This window comes from Thunnus maccoyii, chromosome 16 (assembly GCF_910596095.1).
Source record: "Thunnus maccoyii chromosome 16, fThuMac1.1, whole genome shotgun sequence".
Taxonomy (NCBI): Eukaryota; Metazoa; Chordata; class Actinopteri; order Scombriformes; family Scombridae; genus Thunnus; species Thunnus maccoyii.
The window spans coordinates 12333793-12357024 of record NC_056548.1 but is presented as its reverse complement, the minus strand read 5'-3'; the positions used below and the strand labels follow the sequence as shown (position 1 = coordinate 12357024).

General features: G+C 40.4%; 1 protein-coding gene across 2 annotated transcripts in view; it reads left to right on the top strand.

Moving 5' to 3' along the window:
* aqr (aquarius intron-binding spliceosomal factor) overlaps positions 1–23232 on the top strand; it is a 52052-nt gene that overhangs the window by 13385 nt on the left and 15435 nt on the right. For both annotated transcript variants that reach the window (XM_042388324.1, XM_042388323.1), the window contains exons 16-31: positions 725–845; positions 2475–2616; positions 3082–3260; positions 4784–4951; positions 6960–7129; positions 8151–8392; positions 8577–8726; positions 9522–9591; positions 11201–11311; positions 11873–11982; positions 15460–15595; positions 17466–17675; positions 19666–19803; positions 19902–19973; positions 20896–21083; positions 21242–21413. In XM_042388324.1, the coding sequence (XP_042244258.1) occupies positions 725–845; positions 2475–2616; positions 3082–3260; positions 4784–4951; positions 6960–7129; positions 8151–8392; positions 8577–8726; positions 9522–9591; positions 11201–11311; positions 11873–11982; positions 15460–15595; positions 17466–17675; positions 19666–19803; positions 19902–19973; positions 20896–21083; positions 21242–21413 (2379 nt within the window). The remainder of the gene's footprint in view (positions 1–724; positions 846–2474; positions 2617–3081; positions 3261–4783; positions 4952–6959; positions 7130–8150; positions 8393–8576; positions 8727–9521; positions 9592–11200; positions 11312–11872; positions 11983–15459; positions 15596–17465; positions 17676–19665; positions 19804–19901; positions 19974–20895; positions 21084–21241; positions 21414–23232) is intronic.

Genomic DNA, 23232 nt, shown 5'->3' with positions numbered 1-23232 from the left:
TCTGCAGTAATCCTTTGCATAGTAAATAATTCATGCGATTTGTGTATTTTGTTTGGAAGGGTAAAGTTGGTTGTATGTGCACATCCACAAAACAGGTGCTTGGTTCAAAAATTCATGCAATAAAGTAGAGTGGTACCTGCAAACTGGAATTGAAGTTCCCTTATTAGATTTTACAGCTGATATTTGGACCAAACTGTTCCTCAAGCAAATGCCCACATAAAGGAAATGAGCAGTGTGTGTGTGCATATATATATAACAAAAAACTGTGATATTATAATTACTTAATCTTATCTACACAGTACCAATATAAAGTTTGGACATACTTTCTCAAGTGAATGGGACATTGTTTGTTTAAACATTGTTATAATTGAGTGTCCAATCCAATCCGCCAATCCTGGAGGTGTAGTAGAATATCTACATTGAGTGTGACAAGTGATAAAAGGCTTTAGTTAAACCAGACATTTAAGGTGGGTCTTATGTAACAGATTGGTTGAGTGACCTGATTTTGTGGAAATGTTTTTTTTTTCTTTATCTTGTCCCTTACTAGAAGACAGACCAGGAAATAAAGATCCTAGAGACTGAGCCAAAAGAGCAGAGGGGCATTTGCTCATTAACCCAATTTCTCTCTGTATGTCTCTTTGTCCTCTCTGTCACTCTTTCTCTTTCTCTCTTACTGTTTTACACACACACACACACACACACACACACACACACACACACACAGGTGTCCCGTCATGAGCGCAGGATCTCTCAGATTGAGCAACTTAACCAGATGCCCCTTTATCCAACAGAGAAGATAATCTGGGATGAGAACATCGTCCCAACGGAGTACTACTCAGGCGAAGGTGTGTGTTTGTGTAAATACATGTATGAATTGTGATTGTGTTTTTCATGTGTGAGTATCTGCATGTGAGAGTTGTCGTGCACCAGAGCGCACATGCTAATTTCAGTTTCTAGTAAGTATACATCCACATCTTGTGTTATCCTACCCTAAGGGCACTCATCTGGCACTGAATTGGCATCTCTCTCTTGGGGAATCCTCTTTAGTTGGCAAGGACACCTTCAACAGCTCACATACTACTGACCATTCAAGCAACAACCCTTAAGCACATTACTCACGTACACACAGTAGTCTGTATTGAAGACTTAACACAGTTAGTATTATAGAGGGAGCTACACATAATCTTGGCCATTCAATTTTTGTAACTGTATAGAGGAAAGAATCATGAACTTTAGTTGACTTACTGTAAGTGTAATTGCTCACATATTTAGTTTTCTCCCTTTCGTTACCTCGTTACATTAATCTGATGGCAGTTTAACATGTTGGTGCCATGTCTGAATAAGCACCTGAGTAACTTTTACTTAGAAGTGACTAAGGCAATCTTGCAAGGTCAGATCTAGTAACATTTCCGTAACACTATAAACATCGAAGTCTGAACTGAATACCATCAGATTAATGTAAAGGCTGCAGCAGCACAAGGGGAAATGTGCATAGAAAAAGATGAAGTGCACATCTTGTAGAAACACAGTAATAATCAGATAAGCTCTTCATCTCTGTATTTTCAATTTTCACTCATGCCAACCACATTCATGCCCACTGATGAATAAATGGATAACCACCGCATTGCTTTACATACAGCATGTGAGCCAGTAGCAATTAAATGAGTCTCAACTTAACGTCCTGTCATTCAATGCTTGTGCGTGTCGCACATTGTACAACAGGCAGCAGAATTTTGCTATCTAATAACTTAAAATAAATGATGAAATTGATTGGAAAAAAATGAATTATGGGATTCACTGTGAGAAGCAAAAGCTAGTGTTACTAGGACTCACGATGGTTATTTATTAAGGCTTCAATGGCAAAATAAGTTTTAAAATCCATTTGTGATGCAGCCACGAAAGAACAGAGCCTTTCGATTATAACATTTTTAACTCATTTGGGTTCCCTCTCTATTTCTCTGGTCCCGGCTTAATCTCACGCACCAGGGGCAAAGTATGGCACAAATACTTTGGCTGAATACAGACACTGGCTGTAGAGAGGACATTAACCAGAGAATAGCCAAACATTTTATTGTAGCCATTTTGTGAAATTCATGTTATTTTGCTACAACTGATCTTATCTAACGTCGATGATGTCAGTCATTTAAGCAATGGCCTGCTAAAAATGAGAAACCTGCTGCTTATATGTTTTCTATTGCTCTTTGCCAATTTAAAAAAAGGAGGTTATTGGTTTGATTCAGAGAGATTCATTGGCATCAGAGTGAAACCAGGTACTTTGCTGACCGAGACCTGGCTCCAAAATGGAACAGCTATCGGAAACTATACCTAGTCATGTCTAAATAAAGCAAGGAACATTAGCATAAAAAAAACCCCTATGTCTGAATGACCACTTTAATAGCTTGATGAACCCATCAAGGTATTCCATGTCTGACAAGGACTTCTGTCTGTGTCTCTTTATTTGTCTACCTTTTCAGGCTGCCTTGCACTACCTAAGCTGAATCTCCAGTTCCTGACCCTCCATGACTACCTGTTGAGGAACTTTAACCTCTTTCGTCTAGAGTCTACCTATGAGATCAGACAGGACATAGAAGATGTGGTGTGGCGTATGAAACCATGGTGAGAGGTCCTCAATTCTGTCAGAACAACAGGAAACTTGACTTAGAATCGTCTACTGTTTTCTTGATACAAAAACTGATAACATCATTGGAAATTTCACTGTATTTAAAACTGTTGTTTTTGGTAATTGGCACCATTAACTTAGCTACAGCACACTGTGTGTGTCTTTTTACTTTCATGAATGAAGATCCTTATCCTCTGTCTACCTCTCGCATGGTGGCATGGGTGTTGATAACATTTTATTAAAAGACTGTGACAATTTGGTACACCACATTTGGAAACCCATTGCTTAACATAATAAGTGCTCCCATTATGTCAAGTGATGTAGCAACTTGCTTGTTGTTCTTGCAAAAGTAAATAAGTAAGCAGTGGTGCTATGTGCTGCCCTAAATCCAACTGATTTTAATCTTGACAACAGCCCACAGCGCTTGTCTAACTTCTTGTTGTGCCTGTCCCTCCACACAGGCAATCAGAGTACGGCGGAGTGGTGTTTGGGGGTTGGGCCAGGATGGCTCAGACGATCACCTCTTTTTCCATAGTAGAGGTTGCCAAGCCTAACATTGGAGAGAGCTGGCCTGCTCGTGTCCGAGCTGATGTCACCATAAACCTCAACGTCCAAGATCATATCAAGCACGAGTGGGAAGGTAATAGCATATGCGTATCTAACCATTATCGGTAGATCTTTTCATTTTTGTCTACTATTTCATCTTGCTCATGCCAGTCTTGGCACCACACATTTTATTACAATCTTTTTTCTTTCTTTTTGTGTAGACAAGATAGTGAAGAAGATAAAATGGCTGTAGTATATAGACGTTTTTGTTGTGGAAATATTGGGGATAGTGGGAAGGGAAAATGAGCTGATGACAAAAACATACACCTTAACACTATAATGCCTTATTAATCTCCCTATCTATATTCCCTTGTGATACCTATACCTTTCATATGTCTTCTTTTTCTTATGTCTTCCAAATGCTTGTCTACACAGCATGCAGTTGCGTTTTTTATTTGTCCATCTCATGCGCATCTGACAGAACAGATAAACTTCTATTTTAGTCAATACAGCTGTCTACTCAGGCCGCTAACGGCTCGTGCGTTACGTGCATTGTCGCAACTTTAAGCATACCAGCACCACCACCCACCCACACACACACCAATTTATGCATGTAACTACTATTGTATTGGGTTCTGAGCACTACAGTCAGTATTGTGCCTGAACCATTCCTTTGTAGACACTGATGAAGGTCTGAAGCTGCTGCTGTGCTATTGACATGCTGCTTTCATTACACCACCTGTGTAGACACTATGTAATACGCATCCTAGTAAGTAGTTTATAACCTCCATAAAGTGTTCCCTTACCACACTATTCCATCCCAATGGGCCTTGACTCATGACCCTCGCCTACCTCACGTCTGTGTGAAGACATGCTATTTCTGTGTCGTCTCCACTCCACTGAGCCTCTTTGTTTTATTTCCTGATCGTTTTCTCTCTATCTCTCTGTTGTTGATAGGGGCACTGTGGATAATGTTAACAGAAGCTTGTCAGCCTTGAAAGACATTGATTCACTGTGAACATAGAAAGCACAATGAAGCCTCCAGTGGCCAGCTGCAATGCCCGCCAGAGAAAGATATAGGATGTGTTCACATGTCATTGTATGCCAATGGTGTATTGCACTAATTAATATAGAAAGTAAATGGGGTCTTTCAGTAAGCACATTACAGAAAGCTATAGACATAATGATGGGGTGCTCACTGGATTTTAAAAAGTAAGCATGATGTATCTCAAATTAATGTCCTCACTTAATATCCAATGTCTGTGCATACACACATTTTTCTCACTTTTTATGGTTTTACTTTCTTTCTTGTAATTCAGTGGAGGAATGAAGTATTACTTCCTTCCATCCAATAGCCCATTCCCCATTGTATAATTAGAGCTTCATGTTTTAAAGATCAGGCACATGCTGACAGGGCGGTTTCTCTTGCATCTCCAAACTCCCCCACACTACTACTCTGTCTCATCGAAATTCCCACTTCGCCTCTCTTTCTATCGTTGTCCTTTTCTCTCTCTGACTCTTTCCCTGTCTACCTTTTTTCCTCTCTCTGTTTCTAAAACCCTTTTCTTTCCTTTTTTCTCTCTCTCTAACCCTTCTCTCCATCCTCTTTCCCTCCAGGGCTGCGGAAACACGATGTTTGCTTTCTGATCACGGTGCGGCCCAACCTGCCCTATGGCACACGCTTCGACCGGCGCCAACCCTTTGTGGAGCAGACCGGCCTAGTGTACGTGAGAGGCTGCGAGGTGCAGGGTATGCTGGATGACAAGGGACGCGTCATTGAGGAAGGTACGCTCATATGTGCTCTTGCCTGCATACACACATACACCGGTGACACATTAGATCCTTCCTCCCATCAGACCTCCTATACCCAATCAACCCCACCAACTGATCCTTCAGAGAGGGTCACTCTGGTGTTGTCATGGTGACAGTCACAGTGAGACCTGACCTGTTCACATTAACATTCCATTAACCTGAGGTCGACAACAACACCTGAGAGCTATGGGCCCTGCCCCCTGCTTTATTTATTGGATTTATATCTGGATGTATGTGCCTCTGTAAGAGAACCCTGAATGTGCTTGTCGTGCAGAATACACTCATTGTGCCATAAGCAACACTCACCTCTATATCTGAAACAATGTATTGCCATCAACAATGCTTTCTGGCATTAGGAAAATGATCTGAGAACACCATTAAATTTTATCTGTGAGTTACCATATTTTTCCAATCAAAAAAATGTACTGTCATCAAATATAACACTCAGAGAGTCTTTTTTGTGTGTGTCCACACAGAAGGAATCCTCTCAGACAAAATCAAAATCTCTGCTTTTTCCTGGAAAGTAAAATATATATATACAGTAATATGATCTCTATTTAGTGTGTCATGTTCGTCCCCACAGCCTAAAGCAGTCCCTCTGAGTAGTTGGTCGGTTTGAGTAGCTGCAGCCCTGCTATTCTAAGTGTTTGCAGTTTCCCGGAACATGTGTCCACGCAAGGAAGCACCCATTACCCTATCCTCCCTCATCTGTTTGGTTTAAATATGCAGAGGGCAGGGCTTTCTAAATAGACATCCTGCCAGGGAACATGCCCAGCCAGCGTGAGCTTGGTTAAACTTTCAGATCCCCAACGGGGATAAGTGGTACTCTAGCTAACTGGGCGGTGGGGTGATTTCACATAAATCACTGGGTACTTGGTGACAGTTTGTGGAGACAAGAGCTGAGAGATGAATTTTGGGACATTAATAACTGACTTACATTATATATAGCTAAGGATAATCTTATCTGGTGCTCTCTAAAATGTTTGGTTCAAATGCAGAATGTGAATGCAGAGGTTACTGGACACATTCTGAGTGAGTTAAATGAACAAGTGCAATGCATCTCCTTTTAAATCGTGCATTGATTTACTCCTACCTTTTAATAACTGACAGTTTAATAGAATAGCACACACAGTGGAACCACTTATAGTGATCACGTCTGTCCGGGACTAGATCACTATAAGGGGATGATTATTAAAACTGATTTTTTTTCTTTATTTCTCATGCAGATTACAATCTAATTCACGCTAACCAGTATAGTGATCACTATGAGTGGTTTCCACCGTACTTGTTTTAACTCCACACACCTTGGCCCAGCTGTCCAAGTTGTTATCCTATGGTGTAGAGGGTGTAGCTTCCACTCCTAAGCTATCACCACATTCATTTTAGTAAGGGGGATTTGAGGATCCCCACATAGCTATACACACGTGCACGCAGGCACGTATACACACACATTCATGGGCACACACACATCAGAGGTCAATAGGATTGAGTTTCACTCTCCTCTTGCTCTGTGCCCCGCACCGCCATACAAGAATCTATTTAGATATCAATCTGTGAAAGCTGCACTCGCTGCACCACACAGCCTCCCTATGGGAGTAAGCTTAAAGTCCTCTATCTGTCAGTCATGCATCTTCATGTAATTCCTGTTCCTGAGGTGGAATAGCACTATAGCAAGACAAGCCAGGGTGAGCTCTTTTGAAAGGATTTTATTTTTAAAGAAATGCTAATGTTTTACTTCTGGGAATGAACTGATTTAGATTCAGTTTTAATAGTATTCCCTTAATGGTGACCCCTGTCCTTCTAAAGATTTGCCCTGCCATTATCTGTTACTTTTCTGTTATACTGTTGTACGGATGGGTAGTTTCTTTTGAGTGTAAAACACTTAGCTATGTTTAAAATGTTATACAATTTTAGATTTGTCACTCAAGGTTATTATCACTTCCTTCCTGTAACAAGTATTCTCCCCTCCACTCTGGTCTAGGACCTGAACCAAAGCCTAAGCTGCGAGGAGATGCAAGAACATTCCGTGTATGGCTGGACCCGAACCAGTATCAGCAGGACATGACCAGCAGTATTCAGAGTGGCACTGAAGACCCATATGAAACATTCAACATCATCATGAGACGCAAACCAAAGGAGAATAATTTCAAGGTTCGGATCCGCCCTCACCATACATAGTGTTTAAGTGCTTTATCCTCGGACCTTGAGCTCTGGTCCTACCAGCACCACCCCTGAGTGATCTATCGCATGTATTATACTCTCTTGGGTATTGTAGCTGTAAGGTTGGGGCCAGGGCAACTCCGAGATTACCACCCACTCAAGGCCCTCATAGTGATCCCAATGAGAGACACTTCTCACTGGATCTTTATGTGATACCCCTCTCTCACCTTTAAGAATCCCCTTGTGGCAGCAAGCCAACATTGTATGGTATACTCTTGGGGTACCTTCAGTAAGAAAGCATAAACATTTTATATTATATTGTCAGTATAACATACAAATGTCCTCAGCAGAACTAAGCTTTTCAAGAAGGTTAAGAAAAGGTAAATCTATGCTAATATTAGATTGATGAGTTTTTCTGCAGTTCATGGTAAGGTTAACCATGCAAGTGTGAAACTTTTGTTAAAAATCCCATCTGTCTCTCTGATGTTGTTTTGCTCCATTTTGTGCTGCATCTTTTTTAGAATGTTAACCATTCACAAATCACTTTGCTGTTTGCCACGTTCTTTTATTCGATAGCTTCTCATCACGGCTTTGTCAAATCCTCTGTTTCTAATTCTGAGCACCCATTTCTGTCTTTCACAGCGATAGGAATGACAGATGTTTTTGAAGTTTCTTTTTTTTTTCTTGTATTTGAAAGGCGCAGGAACTAATGGGTATTCAAGAAACATTCTTCTGCATCTTTGATGTTTGACACAGATAAAAGTAAACACGTTTCCTACCCAATGTTTGATGCACAGGGTATTAGACAGTTTGCAGCTCATTAAAACATAATTGACAGACATACAAATTTCCTGCTGTCCCATCAGCCCACCACACATTTATTCTTATCCGGCTAAACCACCTCTTGAGTCATGAAAGCTTCTGCAGTGCTGTCGTCTGACATGCCTCAATCTGCTTTTTGCTAACTTTTGGTTTGATATCTGTCACATTTTTCTCTGTTTCTCTGTTCCAGGCAGTGCTAGAGACCATCAGAAACCTGATGAACACAGAGTGTGTTGTCCCAGACTGGCTTCACGACATCATCCTGGGCTACGGAGACCAAGGCAGTGCCCACTATTCCAAAATGCCAAATCAGATCTCCACATTGGACTTCAATGACACCTTTCTGTCACTGGACCATTTACGTTCCTGTTTCCCTGGCTCCACTATAAAGGTCACAGAGGAGAATCGTGAACTGCAAGTCCCTCCTTTCAGGTGAATGTCAAGATCCTATTAAGAAATTATGAAGAAAAAGGAGGTTGATTTACCTTGAATAATATTTTAGATAAATGTTAAGACATTATTCCATTAGTTCTTTTGCTTTTGTGTTATTTGCATACTGGATACATGTTATTATGTAATATTTTCTAATCCCTCCTTTGGTCTTTTCCTTTACTAGAATCACCTTTCCCATCTCAAACAAAACAGACAAAGGAAAGAAGAGAAAGGCTGATGAAGAAGTGGAGGACAAAGTAGAGGACATGGCCTTGATCGTTGAGCCATATGTCACCCCCAACCGTGGGCCATATCCCTACAACCAGCCCAAACGGTGAGAGATTAGGCGTCCTGGCTCACTACTTAACGAGATCAGGTGTCGAAAAGCTGTGTAGTGTTTGGTTAAACTTTGACTTCTCTCAGTAGTCAGCATGCTGAACTCTTTAAAGATAGTTACACCTTAACTGACACTTACCACTGTGTTTCACCCATCCTTCAGTTCTTGGCCCATGTGTTGTTTTGTAGCATGCCTTAAGTCCTTAACCTTCATCCAAAGCATCTTTTCAGTGTCAAACAACACAGAAATGAAGCCAAATGCTTATTACAGCTATCCCAGTGCAGCTCTGTGCCCTGTTCCAACTACTTTATGCCTGACTGTTTTGGTTTGTTTGTCGCCATGGTATCTCTGACTTGTTTGCTATGTAATGTTGTGGTGCTATTTTGGTTGTTGTTATGCCTACATTTATAGATTTGAGTTTTTATGCAATTAAAAGTGAACAGATAAGACTTTATTGTTCCTTGGCTAATTATAACACCACAAAATAATTGCCCTTCATGAAAATTTAAGATTCATCTAATGGTGTTTTAGCATTTCCAGTTTGCACTTTGATATTTAAATCTTGATAGTAACCACATGTCCATGGGGAAGCCCATTACAGCCCTTAACAATTTTTAAAGATGGTCTCAAAAAACATAACAACAGAACTTGCATTAAGCACTTTTTTTTGTTTTTTTAAACTAATGAAAACATTTGAACACAAATGTGTTCATGCTATCAAGGCTATTCAGTATCTCTGACTAATTACTTGATTTATTAATGCCAGCAATGTAAATGTTGTATTTGTTGCAGGAATACAATTCAATTCACTCCCACTCAGATTGAAGCCATTCGAGCCGGGATGCAGCCAGGCCTCACCATGGTAAGGACTTTATCATTTCATTGTATGAGTTGCTCACACAAGTTTTAAGATTGAATTGAAGCCATCCAAAGAAAATCTGCAAAATAAAGATGATCTATTTGACAAAAGATTGCACACTCATCAAATAGTAATCATGGATATCTGACCTATGGAATACTGATTCAATTAGTCACTGTGTATCTGTTTATTTGTCCTTAGAAGATTAAGATGATTGCAGAGTTGATACAAAAAATGACATGGCAAACACAGTACCTCACACAAGCTAATGTTTCATTTTGTCTTTCTCTTTTAAATGTATTCTATAAGTAACAGAAAAAGAAAACATAATAAAGCATAGTGATTTAATAAGGAGAACAAGCTCATTTTTAAGCTCAGCCCTATCAAGTCATCATTGCATATCCTTGTGTGTGATATTGTCTGGGCAGAGCCTCAGTCCAGTGACTGCTGATACTGCAGGTGCATATTGTCCCAGCTTGCTGTTACATAGCCAAAGATTTTCAACCATTAATCTTAGTGGGGGAAGGAAATTCCCTCACCAGTAAATATGGTATTGTTTGGTGTCCTCACCTCCATCCGTTATGTTGAGTGATGACGAATTTCTCTGAATCCTCTCTGTAATTTTGGCATATCCAATGACGTAAACAACTACTCATAAAAATGACAGGATGACAGCGATGGATACAGCCAGTTCTTATGCACATCCACAGCCATGTCATTCCAACGTACCATTGTTATCTCCAGAGTGGTGCAACACATACCGTTTTAACAAAAGCGCTATTCCAATGTGATGATTGGAAGCTGGCAGTGGGTTCTGAGTTATTTATTGTGCAGCTAGCCGAGGTAAATATGGCAAGTAGGTGATCAGCAGAGTCATAAAACATCTCTGCATGCATGCCTTGCTCTGCTCCTCTCTTCTGACCTCCTCTAACCTTCCTTCTTGGCATATGTCACAGTCGTTAGCAACCATAATAAACACATACTACCTCCCAGTCTGCCTGGCTTGGCTTTCATGTAGGGTAACCAAGGAGCTGATTATGCACTGATTTATGCAAGAATATCTAATTGTGCATTACTATTTTTAGCAGAAATTACTCACCTGAGATACCCATACTAGGTCCAACCTGTCTCATAAATATTTATTTGGTAAATTAGATGTGCTATTCCCCTAAGATAAGTAAATACAAGGCTTATTATCATGGCAACATGCATGGAATGTTGAAGTGCTAGTAACATTCAGAAAACAAGAATAAAAAGGAGACTTGAAGGATGCTTATGCCTCCTTTTTCAGGAGCTTTCTGTGTTCTTGCCCATGTGTGCAGTCAGTGGGATTGACTTGGCATGCCAGGCAACACCACAGCCCTGTTGCATGGGGTCCGTCTGAGTATGGTAAACTATGGGGCACCAGCTTAGCCCGTTCTGACATGCTCATGACCTAGTTGTCAAAACTACTGGGATGTCTCCAAGGCAAATGCCTTTGCACTATAACCTAACTTCTAATTGTGCTTATCCTCTGTTCTGTTTCTGTTTTCTTACTTTTCTCATGTTCGCTAATTAAAAATGTTTATTTCCTTCTTTCCAACCCTGTCTTCACTTCCTGTTGTGTCTCCAGGTTGTAGGACCACCAGGTACTGGAAAGACAGATGTTGCTGTTCAGATCATCTCAAACCTCTATCACAACTTTCCTGAGCAGAGGACCCTCATAGTGACACACTCAAATCAGGTTAACCCACCACACACACACACACAGCACATCTACACACAAACCAGCACAATACATCTATGAGCTCTGAAAATGTTCCCTAACACCCTGCTCAAAAACCAGTGAAGCTGTCTAGAGAATTTACGGCTTGTGCTCAGAACTGTCCATTAATCAGGCAACAGCTCTACTCAAACCATGGAGGAAAAATTTAAATCCAAGCTCCCTTGTGCCCCAGTATCCCCTCTCAGTATTTAATCATAAAGTAATCTGCTGTTGTTTTACACCAGTGGAAGCTTGCCAGGAGGAAACTTAGCCACAAAAAGCAGAACTGGATTTAATAATGAAAACCTTTGTTCTACTGCAATCGTTTCACCTTCTATTTATATTCCTTTAGCATGCTACCTATTCTACTTACTAGATATTACACATTAACGGCGCCAATTCAGGACCAAATCACTAGAGATCAATGAGATCATTTTATGCACAAGTACTGTTGATGGTTGACAAAATAAACACAAATAAAAAGAGGGGATTTCCATGTCTGATCATGTTCACTTGTTACCATGGTTCATTCTACACCAGGCTCTGAACCAGCTGTTTGAAAAAATCATGGCACTAGACATCGACGAACGCCATCTCTTGCGTCTGGGTCACGGAGAAGAGGAGCTGGAGACTGAGAAGGACTTCAGCAGGTGAGGACAGCAGGAGACAGGTGGAGAGAGGATCCACACACAGATAGACGCACCTAAACAAACAGAAATGCACACGTGAAAATTGAGACCGGTTGATATCACACATGCACATATGAAAGTACTTTCGATACGTTTATAGACTTATGCATATCCACTGCAGAGGCAACCTTCACAGTTTGATCAAAGCCGACAACAAACACAAGCACACGCAGACATACATAAAAGCAGTCCAGCTGCCCACATACATATGAAATTAGTCTGAGCCAACACAGTGACAGGGCTACTCGATACTCCCATATGCCAGGCCATAGACCTGGTTTATCTTCATTAGGCAGCATTGGCCTCTCAGGCCTTTCCACCAGTGTAAGGGATCTCTCCCCACAGCTCTGCTCTCAGAGGCAATTCCTTACTGATGAACCCTCTCCTCACTACACCACAAGAAAAGAATTGACCTTGTACCCATTTGTACCGGCCACTCTGAGAATAATTTCCAAGAAGAAAACCTGAAAACATTATGATTTTGGAAGTTTTTTCAGGGCTGCCTAAAAGTCATGGATAGTTATGCATTGCCTAAACAATGTACAATCATATTGATAATCATTCTTTCAGTCAGTATTTCTTTGTGTCTCTTGTCAACTTGCCCCCTCTGGTAAAGAAAGCAAGTTAAGAGGCAACATTAGTCCAAATATCCCAGCTCTTAAGTATATGTCTTGATCAAAAAAATCTGTAGTTATACTTGTGGCTGACCAAATTTAAAGTAGTAGTAGTATAACACAGAAGAAAATTGATAGTAGTATGACAGTATGACAAATTCTAGCAAATACTTCATCCACAGTGTGCTATGTAATATACAAAAATGTATAGGAACAAACTCATGTAACAAAATATTTAGCAATCTGTGGTATAAATTATGAACAAATAAATAAATTACATGAATAAATACTTATCATTTCAGGTTTTAAGACAAGAATATTTATGTAGCTGAGGTTAAATCTCTGGTGTACGACATTACCTGACTGTAATTGAATTAAACCTAAATATTGTTTTAGAAGTAGTTGTTTAAGAACTTTTGTCTACACACTAAAAGACATGAAAAACACATAGTGTTGCTCTTCATCCAGCACTGGTGGCAGGGCACAGAACAAATAGCCTCAGACAAGAACCACTAGAGTCCTTTTAGGGAAGCCCCAGTAGTTCCCAACTCACTCACCCACGTCTTTGTGTAAGCTCCACTGTATTTGTGTGTGTGTGTATGTGTGTGTGTGTGTGTGTGTGTGTGTGTGTGATGCCTTGAAGGATAGTGACTCAGCCCTTACTACTGAGACATACTGAGATGGGAAAAGAGAAAGTGGGGGGCAGCACACTTAAGCACTCATGACAGACTTGAGAAAGAGAGATTATCTCAAGATACCCAAAACATTTACAGTTCTACATGACTGCTGCTATATTTTACACTATTATTAGGTGAATCATCCAGCACTCTTTTTTTTTTTTTGGGCTAGCATTTGAATAAAAATAGCTCTGTGTCATTGAATCTTAAGTTTTCATGCTGTTACTATTTGAAGTTTCCTTATAGCCTACATAGTTAATTACCACCTTTTCCATCTGTGGCACTGAGCAAATTGCACCCTATAGCTTTTAGCAGCACTTCCAGAAGAGGAAGGGAGGGGTTATACATGTCGCTCATTTACATACCCTGTGTATAGCTACTGCTCAGTATGACTGTAGTATGAATAGCAGTGTATGCGAACTAGGGTCCTAACATGGAAGCAGTCTGTTACATTCTTAAATTATGCAGCATCACAGACATAAAAGAAAGAGCTTTAGCTAGCAGCATTTAATATGTTCCCGCCTGCCTGGATGCCTCATAACAACATGCAGACTCCACACTCCTTCCACCCCACTGACACCACCAAGAGGAGAGAGCCGGAGAGTTTTAATTAACACTGTATACGAGATGAAAAATGGAAGGCAGTGCTCCTCCGAATGCCTAACAAAGGGGAAAGCTACAGCACTATCAATTAACACTGCCTCCCTGCATTTTATGATATATTTTGTGCTGCTTTAATGAGATTTTGAGAGTTGGTGTTGGTGGCAGGAATGGGGAAGACCACATTTAGACAGTTTATATTTAGCTCTAGGTTTTAGGTAAAAAATAATTAACAGTATGTCAAAATGTGTCATGATGCCTCTCTTGCTCATGGTGAAAATAAAATGCAGCATACTCAATCACTTTTATATTTATTGGATTTTAAGAAAAAAAATAATTGCAACCCTGGTGATAAATGTAGTCTGTCTGCTGTTCACATTTATGCATCAATTCTGGGGTTTTTTTTGTCTCTGGGAGTTGCTGAATGCATTACAGGTCTGACATCCTGGGAAGCAAGGTCACTCTCCATTTTTGTTTAATTTTATTCAGGCCAAACAGGCAGAGCAGTGTGATTGTCTTTGAGTCACCTGCTGACTGAGGATCTTTGCAGAGTGTCTAAAAATAGACTTCACCTCCAGTATTACCCTATGACCCCTCCCACTTCCTGTCTGTGTGTGTTGCTTGTCTTGTTGCCACCTGCTAATTGCTTTTAAGCAAAATTGTTCAGTGCACAATAGGATGCATGATGGAACCCTAAACAAACCTTGTGTGCAGTCAAGGACACCCGTTGCCGTCTTGGAACCTCTGTAGTCCAGTGGGTCATATTTACAAAATATTTTACCTTGTAAGATACTGTGTGTCCTCAGATAACCATGCATCTTGTCATCTGCTGACTCTCAGCCAAGGACAGAAACACAGTAATGGCAATTAAAACCAAAATTCCACGCAATCAACTTAACAATCAGATAACAACCATCAGATCGAGATTCACTCTGCTCTATTAATCAATTCAGGCAATAAGCAACCTAATGCCACACAGGGAAGTGATCGAGATCAGATCAGAGATGGCATCCACAATTAGAAGAGACTTTATCTCACCTGTTTGTTATATGTAATGGTTTGTCTGAGGTCTCTGTCTGGCTTGTAACACCAGCATGTAGGTCGATGAACGTGGGTCATCACCTTTTGTGGGGCAGTGAGGTTGATAGTCAAGCACATTCTGATCATTTGATGTACCGGATGTTTAGTAATAACATCAGAAAGTCACAACATGAACATATTCAGTGCCTTTGCAAACAAATGAAACTATAATCTGCAGTAATGGATGTGTCTGTGTTAAGTTGCATCCAAGAAATTCTTAAATTCTGTTTTCACAAATCAACAGATTCTACCAATGATGCTTTGTGTGTGTGTGTCCTTAATAATACCATTTATTTATAGAAACAGCATGTGAAACCTTAAACATCAATCTTCTTACATCATTGTATAATTCTAAACCTGTGATATGTGTGCAAATTACAGCAGATGATTGTAATTATTTATAATTTTTCAAAAAAAGGTAAGCTGTTAGGATTGTTGACTGACTATGCTGTGCTCTCCATCTCCAGATACGGCAGGGTAAACTATGTCCTCGCCAGAAGACTGGAGCTCCTCAGAGAGGTGGGAAGGTTACAGGAGAGCTTGGATGTTCCCGGTGATGTTTCTTACACCTGTGAGACCGCTGGACACTTCTACCTCTACCAGGTAAGGCTATCACAAGGCGTGCATGTGTTTCTATGATGTGTAGAGAAAGTCGCAAAAAAGTAATGTCAACTAGTGTTTATAAAAAAATATAATAAGTGTACAATTTTGCTACATGTTATGCATAATATCAAGCTAAATGTGAGAGTAATGTTCAAATAAAATTCCTAATATAATAAATGTTTATCAAAAATTAAACTTTCATAAGTCCTGATGTTTTTTGCAGTCAGCTGCTTCTCGCTGTCCTACTATCAAGACTCTAAACATCCTTGAAATTGTGTTTGGGTATTAATATTGATTTACAGAAACAGAGAGTTAAGGGGATACGGGACATATTTTGCAAAATTGATTAGAATAGATTTCTGCATTGTCTGCCCTGCTCCTCAGAGATATTCACGCCAATCAAATCCAGACATTATTGAAGCTTCCATTCCCCAGACTCATTGCTTTTTTTTTTTTTTGCCTAGACTGCAAATACCTAGATACAATCTCAACCCTCGCTGTTTATTCCCGTCACCTAATTATCACTGTCCTCTTGGGCTGCTGGAAAAGTTCCACTGCTGCAGACAATTATTTATCTGCATTCCCTTCATTAGAAGAGTTCTTAAATAGACATTATATATATTTGTAACATAAAGAAGGGTAGGGGTCATGATTAAGCTGTCATCTTCAGTTTCCTGGTAAGCATAAAAATACCAAACTTCCTTTTTTCCCCCCCTGCAAATAAGTAGCTGTCAGTGAAGTATCACATCACATCATGGCAGTAATATGAGACATATAGAAATAGTGCAAGGATGCCAGTGACATAGTTCTCTGCGGTAGTCATATCTCACACTATATCCTAATGCCGCTAGTTATCCGGTGAGTCGAAGCTATAGCAAATACTTGAATACCACGGCCGTTTCCAAGCTCTCATGTCAGAGATTGTTTGAGGATGCTCATGCTGACAGTTTTTGCACCTTGACATAACTTTGACAGTTGTCCCTCATAAAAACACACACACACACACACACACCACTGTGGTTTATGATTTATTTGATGCCACATAGAGACTGAATTCTCAGCATACAACTAATTTTCCTGAGGTTTCCTGTGTGTTTGTCATAGCTCTGAAAACTGACCAACAGTCTAGTTCTTATATATTTGAGGATGCAAATGTCCAGAAGTTGTTTGCGTAGTGAATCTGCAACCACAAGCACACTATTCTGTCAGTGATCAATGATTCAAATGCTTATAGATATACTTAAGGTATTGATGATGGTCTTAATAGTCCTCTCACACAGATATTTAACACACAATTAAGCTCAGTCCTCAAGCAGACTAGTTAATGTTATCCTTAAAGTTGTTTTTCACAGGGGTATTTATAGAACTAGGCTACCCTGCTGTGTTGTTGAGGCTGGTTTATTAGGTCCTCAGCAGGAGAGTGAGGCTATCTGTTCTCTTTTAGTCATTTTTTTGTAATGTGTTTTTAGTTTTGTACAAAAAAATTATAAGGAAATTACAGCATGCACCATTTAGGCTGGGCAGAGGAACGAAGGAACCCCCAGTGTGTGCCCATAGAGCATTTTGGTAGGCATCAAACAACTGGAGGCTAGTGTACTACGAATCTCCACACCAGAAAGCTTAGCGACTTTCTTAATAAAGGTGTGAATTTAAACATTTTTTAAGTGATTCTCTGAATATATTATATTTTCAAGACCACATGTAATGTATTCTAACCCATTCCACCTTTTGATCGCTTACCCAAATACATACAAGGCACATGGACGTGTGTGATTCTACATTATATACTTAACTCAGAATATCACTACTGGGACTCAGACTCGTTAACATCCCGAGGGTGCTGTACGTCTGCTCTCTCTCCCAACTACAGGTGATATCTCGCTGGGAAGAGTACATGAGCAAAGTCAAGCCTAAACAGGCCAAGAAAGTGGAGGTGGAGGCTGTGGCTGCACACTTTCCCTTCCACAAGTACTTCTCCAACGCCCCCCAGCCTGTGTTCAAGGGCCGGTCATTTGAGGAGGACATGGACATTGCGGAGGGCTGCTACCGCCACATCAAGAAAATATTTACCCAGCTGGAGGTAAGGAGGCCACTCACACACACACACACACACACACGAGTGTGCTAGTTCCCTCTCTGCTGAGCAACACCCAGTGGGATGTAAAGAGGTTACTTGAGTGCAATAGGGCAAGACAATTTTATTTATAGAACAAACTTTGTTGCAGTTCAAGTCAATGTACTTTACATTAAAATGCACACAGCAACAAATAACATGTACAGATGCACATATTACACACACTATCTCTAACTAATTAGCCCATGTAGCCCTTTCATTTTTTTACTCAAACACACACACACACACACACACACACACACACACACACACACATACACATAGCCAGTGGTATTTTTGGCCCAACTCTTCAGATATATTTGCAGATCTTTTTTACTTTTCAAACTCTTTCACACTCATCACACAGATGTTATCATTCCTCCTCAGCCCATCGAGTATTTCTGTAGGGATAACAATAACATTTCAGATTTATGGGAACACCAAGAAGGTCTCCGAAAAGCAATAAAGAAGTTATTGGCTGGAGGTAATATCCCAACACATGTGGTGACCTTGATTTATCTGGCTGGCCTCTGTATCACTGCATCACAGCACCTCTCCCTCCTCCCTCAGCCTCACCCATGCTGCAGTGAAATCTGTACACCCATTAAGAGGCATTGCTGTCTGCGGTGCAGGGAAGAGAAGGCGACATTCTGCTGAATTTGCTTATCTGTCTGCCTTTTCAAATGTAAAAGCAGTTTGGAATAAGCTGTCATAGGAATATGCTATGAATTTATCGCAGTACAGACAGACAGGGACACAAAGTGCCTCCTGTGTTTTTCTTCTATAGACATCTCCTCTTGCCTCTCTGCAGTCTCTCAACATCTTTACCACTGTTTACTTCTTTTTAGTATTTTTTCCCTCTCTTTAGTGTCTGTGAATCTTCACCATCTTGATTTCACCCTTCAACCGCTCTGGAGCCATGAGGGTTAAAAATAGAGCTCATCAATATTGCATGTTTTGATTGGTTTAATATTAATGCTAAAATAGTAACACATCAAATATTTATACCCCAGTGCTGTCCAAGTCTACGTCTCCCGTCCTCTCTCCCTGCTTCTCTCCCTTCCCTGCCCCTACACAGCTAGTGTGGTAACCTGAAAATAGCATGCCTGTTCACCCATATTCCCCATTTGGTGCCTCCCCCCTACAGCGTGGTTTCCAGAGTGCCATGATATCAGAACTCTGAACTAATTTTTTGTTTAAAAACCAGCCCTAAATCTTCCATTCCAGTATAAGCCATGTAAGAAAATCTGTGCTAAAGTGCTCCTCAAGCTGCAGATATTGAACAGCAAAACTACACCCAGTATACTCTCCGCAGAACAGCCCTGCGGCTCGCTGGCCTCTGTATCAGTGCATCATGGGAAAGAGGGGAGTGTTTGTTAATGAGAGTAGAAAGCAGAGGGATTATGTTAATGATATGTTTTGTTGAAAGGCAAGAGACGCTGCCACAGTCTTTTGTGACTGTCTTTTAGTTAGGAGTTATGAAGTGTCTCCACGGAATCAAAAGAAGAGGCATTTGGAGCTATTATGAGTTCTAGGTCTTAAGTTAATCTACTGAGTTTTTCAAATGTGGGTAGAGATAACAGTGTATTGGTTATGTTTCTGAATACTGAAGTGACTTTTTTCTACTAGAGTTGCTGTTACTTCACCTTAGATAATCATCTTATCCATCATCTTGCGCAGTAATCATTCATCATTTTGTCAGTATTGCCTTCAAAAATTAAAGTGAAACATAATTACATTCACAAATACTTTGATACATAATAGCTACCTAGATCCTAGCTTCCCAAGGTCTCTCCAGAGGTCTTTATTCAATTAGTTTTTAATTACTTATGGGAGATTATGGTTTCTCTTAATTTCTTTCTGCTATTTGTCTCCCGAATCACATCTGTTAATAAAATATTATTGTGTGCAGTGATTAAATCCTGACCCTCACTTTCTGTCTTGTCTACCCTTGAAGGAGTTTAGGGCCTTTGAGCTGCTGAGAAGTGGACTGGACCGCTCCAAGTATCTGCTAGTGAAGGAAGCCAAAATCATCGCTATGACCTGCACACACGCTGCACTCAAACGTCATGACCTGGTGGAGCTGGGATTTAAGGTAGACTCCTCTCAGTTATTTATTTTTAAACTACCACACAATGACTTGACTCAGTTATTTTAACTATTTTTTATTAAACTGTTGATTCTCCTTATTAGTATGACAACATCCTGATGGAAGAAGCTGCTCAGATTCTGGAGATCGAGACCTTCATCCCCCTGCTGTTGCAGGTAACTTAACAATGTGCTTTAGAGCTAAGACTGTTTAGCTGAAAACTCAACTATTATCAAAAACTACAGCTATGTCCTGCCTGACAACTCTATGCCAGGCCTAAGGACTATCATAAGTTCCGACATCAAGCCCAGTTTAATCCTTTAGGATTCAGTCTTCTACTACCTGACTTTCCCTGTTAAGTAAGGTCTGACTGATGGGCTCCAAACAGGGTAATGGTGCTTGTCTTTGGTAGTCGTGCCTAATTGTCCAAGATAGTGTTAATGTCTGTTTACAGATGAGACCATTAAGCACATCAGCCCATTCAACAGCCTCACTAGAGCTCCTCTCTTTATCTCCCTTTTCTCAGTGAGCCAAGTATACGTCACAGTGAAACTCTTATTCCTCCTGCTCTCCTTCCCTTTCATTATCCAGCTATTCAACCCTTATCAGTGATTTGAGTGATTAAATCAGCTCTTGACTTACAATGGTTGGTATATCAAATTTGTCTGAGGTCAAGCTCCAAATAAACCACATCTAATTAGCGAAATCTGGCAGCGTGACGTAGGCATGAGTAACATACTGCACTGGCCCTTCATGCTTAACTGCCCACCTGGACTTTAATGCTATTATCTGTTGATCTGATTTCACATACACAATATCATATTGTCAAGTCATTAGACAAAAACTAAATTGAATAAAGCTGGGCAGCGTGGGGTAGTTGTAGCGCACTGGGATTACACATCTGGACTTTACAGGTTAGAATGTTAATTTATACTGGTACCTTTAGGTAAGACATTTATTTTCATCACCATATTTAAAGGGAAACCATATACTGTGCCAAATGTAGAAGATTAAAATAATATTTTACTCAGGCTAGTTCTGACCTCTTAACTTCATTTAAGTATTCTCTGTATATCTTCCCCCTCTCTCTCTCTACAGAACCCAGAGGATGGCTACAGCAGGCTGAAGCGTTGGATCATGATTGGAGACCACCACCAGTTGCCCCCTGTCATCAAGAACATGGCCTTCCAGAAGTACTCAAACATGGAACAGTCCCTCTTCACCCGATTTGTGCGCCTGGGAGTGCCCACCATAGATCTGGACGCGCAGGGCCGTGCACGTGCGAGGTGGGTCATTCAGTAGATAACATAAGAGATAACATAGAATCAGTTTTGATAGACTTAATGTTAGGATTAAGGATGCAGTGTTTTAGGGGTTGGCGATGTTGCCTCACAAAAAGGACATAACAACAGTGTGACAATGTTTTTATCTCCCTGTGCCACAGTCTGTGTAACTTGTACAACTGGCGCTACAAACACCTGGGAAATCTGCCTCATGTCCAGCAAATGCCTGAGTTCCAGGTACCCAACCCTGGCCTGACCTTTGACTTCCAGCTTATTAATGTGGAGGACTTCAATGGTGTGGGAGAGTCTGAGCCCAACCCTTACTTCTATCAGGTCAGTAGTACACTCCAAAATACACAAATACACACACAGCACAGCAGTCATTTGTACTAATGATGCAGCACTTACAAAAAGTTACTCTGTGAGTCTACCTAATCATGATATCACACATTTGAACCTCTTTTTGATTCTCCTTAATAAATTAAAACTAAAACTTGGAAACTAACTAGAATCAGTCACTTCTAGAAAATGAACTGTTAATGTATTGTGAAAACTTACTAAAATCAAACTGGAATTAAATATGGTTAAACTGTAAGTAACCCAGTACCAACAGGATGAACCCACAAAGACATGTACACTGCCTGGCCAAAAAAAAAGTCACCACCTAAAAATAAAAGGTCACACACTCTAATAATTCGTTGGACCGCCTTTAGCTTTGATTATGGCACTCATCCACTGTGGCATTGTTTCGATAAGCTTCTGCAATGTCACAAGATTTATTTCCGTCCAGTGTTGCATTAATTTTTCACCATGATCTCGTATTGATGATGGGATAGTCGGACCACTGCTCAAAGCCTTCTCCAGCACATCCCAAAGATTCTCAATGGGGTTAAGGTCTGGACTCTGTGGTGGCCAATCCATGAGTGAAAATGATGTCACATTCTCCCTGAACCACTCTTTCACAATTTTAGCCCGATGAATCCTGGCATTGTCATCTTGGAATATGCCTGTGCCATCAGGGAAGATGATGGAATAATCTGGTCATTCAGTATATTCAGGTAGTCAGCTGACCTCATTCTTTGGGCACATAATGTTGCTGAACCTAGACGTGACCAACTGCAGCAACCTCAGATCATAGCACTGCCCCCACAGGCTTGTACAGTAGGCACTAGGCATGATGGGTGCATCACTTCATCTGCCTCTCTTCTTACCCTGATGCGCCCATCACTCTGGAACAGAGTAAATCTGGACTCATCAGACAACATGACTTTCTTCCATTGCCCCAGAGTCCAATCTTTATGCTCCCTAGCAAATTGAAGCCTTTTTTCTGATTAGCCTCACTGATTAGTGGTTTTCTTAGAGCTACACAGCTGTTCAGCTCCAATCCCTTGAGTGCCCTTTGCATTGTGCGTGTGGAAATGCTCTTACTTTCACTATTAAACATAGCCCTGAGTTCTACTGTTGTTTTTCTGCGATTTCATTTCACCAAATATTTAAGTGATCGCCGATCATAATCAGTTAGGATTTTTTTCCAACCACATTTCTTCCTCGAAGATGATGGTTCCCCACTATCCCTCCAGTTTTTAATAATGCGTTGGACAGTTCTTAACCCGATTTTAGTAGTTTCTGCAATCTCCTTAGATGTTTTCTCTGCTTGATGCATGCCAATGATTTGACCCTTCTCAAACATCTTTTCCATGACCACGGGATGTGTCTTTCGACATGGTCGTATAAGAAATGAGAAGCTACTCATTGCATTGGTTGGGGTTAAATAACTTGTTGCCAGCTGAAAGATAATCACCCATGCAGTGTATTACTTCAATTCAGAGAACAGTGGACATGCAGTATAACACCCAGTAGTCAATATCTACACCCAGTATTCAGTATATCTACAGCAGAGGTACATACACAAGGTAAGAAGGAGGTAAAAAGTTCATGTTATATATTTATGTGCAATTTCCAAGCACAATTTACACATATACACACTTACGCATACTTAGTTCCACCAGACCAGAGAGCCGTAGCCTCCATTTCCTCTGAATTGGTTGTTATACAGCACTTCATTCATTTTTAAATTTTAATGGTTTAGCTACAAGTCCATATGATATATTCATAACTCTGCTTAGAGTATGTCTAGCACTGGCTGCCCAGC